Raw genomic sequence first — 5,821 nt, forward strand, 5'->3', positions numbered from 1 at the left:
ATGATTAAACTCTGTTAAATTTAATTAGTCTAAACTTTTTCTTTTAAAACAATGAGCTCTAATTCTGACAGAATTATTTGTCGGAAAAATTATTTTTCAGGAAAAGCAGTGAATTTTTAAAAAATAACTTGTTACTATAAGCAAAGTTGAATTTCTGATATTTTAATGGCATCTTCTGTGAATGTCTGAGATGCTCCCATACCTAGTCTCAACGGAGCTAATCTGAAAATAAAATGAAAGTGCTATTGCCTCAACTTACATTTTTATTTTTATTGCTTTAAACCAAATAGGAACCCTCATGCTAAAAATAACTGGGAAAATTATGTTTTTATCATAAGGTGTGGCTTAAGTGAAAAGCAAATTTTGTTACTAAGTTGTTTTGTTGTTCCTAAAATAACTTATTATATTGCATTCTGATCTATTAATGAAAAATAAACAAGTTGGGAATTTTCTGGTTTTAATTTTTCTTGCACAGCTACAAATTATAGGAAGGGCTGTCTATTTTGCAAAGACATGTTTTATATATACAGTGTAATGAGTAAAAGTCATGAACATAAACTTCACCGAGAAGTGCAAGTGGTCAATGAAAATAAGAAAAGATTCACCTCACTAACAACTACAAAATGAAATTGAAAAAAGGCATTATTATCAATATATATTTACTTGAATTTATCAACAACAAAATAAGAAACATTGATGGAATTACAAATCATCAGGTTATTATTTGTTCACAAGAGATAGTTACTCCTAAAAGATTTTCTAAAATAAAGAAATAAAATTATAGAAAATACTAAGAAACTTGAATAAATATTTTGTAATGACGTTTCAACTTTGAACAGTTTCCATTTTTATTTTTTAATATTCTGGCGTCATTTATGTTTTATTCAATAACCATAATTCCATAATTGACAATGTTGTTTTATGTTTGACTGGATTATAATTTCAATGTCAGTTGTTTTAGTTTTTTGACTTATTTACTTTGATTACTCTTTTTGAGTGTACTTTTTGCCTAAGAAGAATTTTTAAGAAGAGTTCTTGGATATTGTATTTTTTGAATTTTTCGTCGACTCTTGTCTTTATACGCAGTAGTTTGGCTGTACATAATATGACTAGTCTTGCTTTTATTCTCAGCCTTTTTTAGATATTGCACATCACCATTCTCTGGCATTCGATGTCACTGAGGAGTCTAAGGCCACTGTCGTTATTTCCTTGTCTTTGTGTCTAATTGTGAATATAATTCTTTATCCTTGATACTTAGCAACATTATCAGAATATATTTTGGTGCTAATCTGTCCTTGTCAAGTTTTCCTACCAAGGTCTTCTACTTGGTGTATCAAGACTCACTTCCCATCACCTTCTTCTTTATTGGGGGCACTCCTGCCTTGCCAACTATTTGTCCTGTGAGTGCATTTTACTACTTTATATCTCTGTTACTTGGCACAGGTAAATGAAATCCCCTCACTTCCTACCCCAACTCTCTTTTGCTGATGCTGTAATAGCAGATTCAGCCCAAGCTTCTCCTTGCCCTGAGACTTCCTAGAACACACTCCCCAAGTGACCCAGTCACTTTCTTCCTTCCACCTCATGAAGGACAACATATATCCAGTATTACCCTTGGTACCCAGAGTCACCACTCCCGTTAAAGACTTTCTCTCACCCAGGACTGTGAGCTCCAAGAGCAAGGACACTTACCTCATACCCACACAACTACACCAACGAAGTAAAGCCCGAAAGTTCTTGATGGTAAGACATTGTGAATGTGGATTGGGCAACATGCAAAGTACTGAGGAGCTAGTAACCAGGAAAAGTGGAAATCTGAGAGTTCCAGTGTTCTGTTAAGGCAAATACTCTAAGCCTTTGAGGAACACTTATCAGATACCGATGGCAAGATAGCTAAAAGTGTCGAGGGGAAGCCTAAAGGGGAGCGAGTGGAAAAGCCTGAACTCCTCTGCAGTTATTAGCTCAGGTTCCAAACACATGTGACAGCTGTCCTGGGGAGTCCGGAGTCTGCTCTCCTGCACCATAATCTTTCTCCCGGAGAGGCATGCGTGGTCAGCCCTTATAGCATTTCCATACTTAATGCTCGCTCTCGCCACCACGATCCCGACTCCGTCCCACCGTTCCCGCAGTGAAAGCATCCTTCTGTGGAGCAGGGTGCGGTGGGAACACCAGGGGCGGGGAGGGTGGGACCGGGCAAGTAGTGCGCATGCTCCATGTGGGGGCGGGGGAACGAGCAGCATTGTGCCGTCAGGCTGCGCCTGCGCCCTGCGTCATCCGGCGTCCCGGACTCAGCGGCTGTGAGTCGGTCAGGGAGACTCACGGCGGGAGGTGCCGCGGTGCCAGGTAAGGTGGGAGGGGGTGCGTGTATGTGAGCCTGGGTGCGGAGGCCTCCCGGACGTGTCTGTCTAGCCATTTCCCTCCACAGACTCCGCTTGGCCATCCCCCCCCCCCAGCACACATCCACACTGACCTGGACTTTGGTTCCGGGTTGCCACCGCCACCGCCCCGCCGCCACCACAGTCACCTCCAGAGACACCACCCTGGTGGCCCCTCCACGACGCTTTGCTCCAGCCGCCCCAACAGAAGCCAAGGGCACTCGGTGAACTCTTAGTGTCCAGTTCACGGCGTCGCGGACAGGCTGGATCTCCTGGATCTTTTTGGATCCCCCCTTTTGTCAGATGATTCCTTTGGGCGAAGCTAAATTTTTAATTAAAAAAAAATGCATCCAATTAAGAATTCTTGTGAAGAAATGTGCTTCACCTATGGATGTACACATCCTTGATTATTTGCAAACCTGTGATTATTTTGTAGAGGATAATTTGTAGTGAGCGACTGGTGAGCTGTTTTACCTAGTCGGATCCTTGGGATAACAGGCTGTTGGCACTGGTTTGTCCTGGGAAATACCAGTTTATCCTGTATTTCAGACCCTCTTGCTTTTATAAATGTCAGGTTGTGTGTGTTGCATAATTTAATCTTCAGCAACTGGGTCCAGTGTTATGTAGACTGGAATCAAAGTTCATTTAGCAGCTATGAAGGGGCTGTTTTTTCGCTAGTGTCGTCATTTAGTTTATTTGGGTAATTCATCTCTTGACTCATATTTGTTCATTGCTTAGGTGTTTATAAAAGGTGCTGTAATTTTATGTCAACTAAAGACAAGCTTAGCATGTTTTCTATAAAGACATGTAATTAGGATTTCTGCTATTGCGACACTTAAAAGACACCCAGAAATTAGTCTGAATTGTGTTTAAAACATAACAGTTTTTCAAAATTTATGTTTGTAGATATATGAAATTTTTTTATGAATGATTTCATTTAACTTATAAAATTTGTCTTTGACTAAAGTAATACATTTAAAAATTGAGAAAACGTCTCTGCATGGGTAGACAGAAAAGTACTATGAGTTCTTAAGAGCATTTTCTTTATTTTCAGGTTGAAGTATTGTATTTGGCAAAAAGTGCTGAAATAGCAGGAGTTCATTCAGAAACCATTTCTGTGCCACAAGAAATAAAAGCATTGCAGCTATGGAAGGAGATAGAATCTCGACATCCTGGGTAGTTAAACGTTTGTAGAATAAATGTGATTAACGCATTTTTTAATATTTTAAAAATGTATAACTGATAAACATTTCTAAAAAGGGTAATTTCCATGCTTATTGTCAAAAAGGCTCATTAGTTATATTTTTCTGGAACTACTGAAAACTTAAACTCTAGTATTTAGAAAAACAACATTATTTAAGAAAGGCCAGAGGTATTTTATCCCCAAAACACAGTGAGCTGGCATACTCCCAGAGGTACATGATTATATCCTCTTTCATAATTTATAAAATACTTAATTTGTAGAATCTGCATTTTTATAACATTAAATGAAATTGTTACAAATTTTGTTAAAAATATGTGTTTTAAACTTTTTTGTTCTGCCCCCTCTTTAGAGAATTCAAAGAGAAATTTCTAAGGTTAAAAGAAAAATTAGCAGCTGGGCTCAGTGGCTCAGCCTGTAATCCCATGCCTTTGGGAGGCTCAGGTGAGTGGATTGCCTGAGCCTGCAGGTTCGAGATCCTCCTGGGCAGGCGAGACCTCATCTCTACAATAAATCAAAAAAATTAGCCAGGCGTGGTAGCGGGTGCCTGTAGTTCCAGCTACTTGGAAGGCTGAGGTGTAAGGAGTGCTGAAGCCCAGCAGATTGAGGCTGTGGTGGCTGGGAGCGGCCACTGCACTCCAGTCTGGGTGACAGTGAGACTCCAACTCAAAAGAAAAAAAAAAAAGAAAGAAAAAAAAAGAAAAATTAGCTACAGCAAATCCTAGATGCCATTGAATTTGAACTTTTTTCAATATTTAAATATTTTCTGGTTCTTGAAAATCTATAATTTAATTGCTATCATTCCTAGCTCAAGTCTTTTTTGGAACAAAATATGAAAGTGACTTACTGGAAGGTGGAATATTAATAGTCTCACTTAAGTCTGTAAAACTGTTTAACCTGGAAGTCCTAGTGCTTTGTAAAAGATACTCAACAATGTATTTTTAGATTCTTGATTTCACATCTTTTAAGGTGCTCTTACAATGCCCTGGTAATCAATGAAACATAGTGTGCCCTCTGTTCTACTTTACCTTGAATCTGTTACCTGCATGGAGATACCTGGTCTTGTTGTACACATTTCACTGTACCTGAGAAAAAAACCTACATTGTCCAGATATGAAGAAACAGTTTTATTATTATAACTATGTGCAGGTGGCTCTGTGAACCATGCCATCTTTTCATCTTTCTAAGCAACTTTTCTGTATTTGAATAGGATAACGTGTACAAGCACAGTTTGTGGGAATTCTTATAGCTTTACTTAGTAGGCTTGTATACATAGGTGGATGACCCCTAGAGGGGCCATGCATGGATTTGGAAAGTTTTATTTTCTTTTGACCTGGTTTAAATATTGTTTCCAGTCTGGTGTTTTCTTTCTTTGTTTGATCCTCCATGACACGCAACTTCCAATAAAGAGTTGATAGCAGTTTAATGTGTTCTTTGCAGTGAAAAGGTATGTTCCTCAGAAGATACGTCCTTTGTGTATAGAATGAGTTAATTAGTAATTTTGCAGGTGATGCTTTACATAGTATTATTTATGTAATATCTTTTATTGTGGCTAAAGAGATTTGTGGCCTATCACAGCATTGATACGTCTAATCATATTTTTTCCCCTTCAGATTGGCTGATGTTAAAAATCAAGTGATATTTGCTGTTCGTCAAGAATATGTCGAACTTGGAGATCAGCTCCTCTTGCTTCAACCGGGAGATGAAATTGCTGGGCTCGGTGGCTCAGCCTGTAATCCCGCGCCTTTGGGAGGCTGAAGTGAGTGGATTGCCTGAGCCTGCGGGTTCGAGACCCACCTGGGCAGCGAGACCTCATCTCTACAATAAATCAAAAAATCAGCCGGGCGTGGTGGCGCATGCCTGTAATTCCGGCTACTCGAAAGGCTGAGGCAGAAGGATCGCTGGAGCCCAGCAGGCGAGGCTGCGGTGGCCGGGAGCGGCCACTTCAGTCTGGGTGACAGAGTGAGACTCCAACTCAAAAAAAAAAAAAAGAAATTGCTATTGTTCCCCCCATTAGTGGAGGGTAGTGCTTCTGAGCTGTCTAGGTATGTGAGATTGGTTTTTCTTAACCAGTCTTATAGAAATGAATTGTATAGATGATAACTTGCATGTAGTTTGCTGTTGCTGTATATTCTTTGTAAGTCTGTCTGCACCACATCTTTATTGATGAAGCAGCCCATTATTGATGCAGACACATTTATAAATACCTATGTACCATCTCTGCATCAACTTTATTGTAAGCATT

The 5,821-nt window shown here is 39.4% G+C and overlaps 1 protein-coding gene across 1 annotated transcript; it reads left to right on the top strand.

The window, feature by feature from the left end:
• Positions 1-1,661: 1,661 nt before the first annotated feature.
• On the top strand, positions 1,662-5,603 carry LOC103253021 (molybdopterin synthase sulfur carrier subunit-like; the record flags this gene model as incomplete). Its single annotated transcript, XM_008051538.2, has 5 exons — positions 1,662-1,743; positions 2,311-2,343; positions 3,430-3,551; positions 5,190-5,296; positions 5,569-5,603. Coding segments are annotated over 5 exons (379 nt in total), but the record flags the coding sequence as incomplete, so codon positions are not given.
• Between the last annotated feature and the right edge of the window lie 218 nt (positions 5,604-5,821).

The sequence above is a fragment of the Carlito syrichta genome, unplaced genomic scaffold, assembly GCF_000164805.1.
Source record: "Carlito syrichta isolate Samal-C Ts95f unplaced genomic scaffold, Tarsius_syrichta-2.0.1 Scaffold192167, whole genome shotgun sequence".
NCBI lineage: Eukaryota > Metazoa > Chordata > Mammalia > Primates > Tarsiidae > Carlito > Carlito syrichta.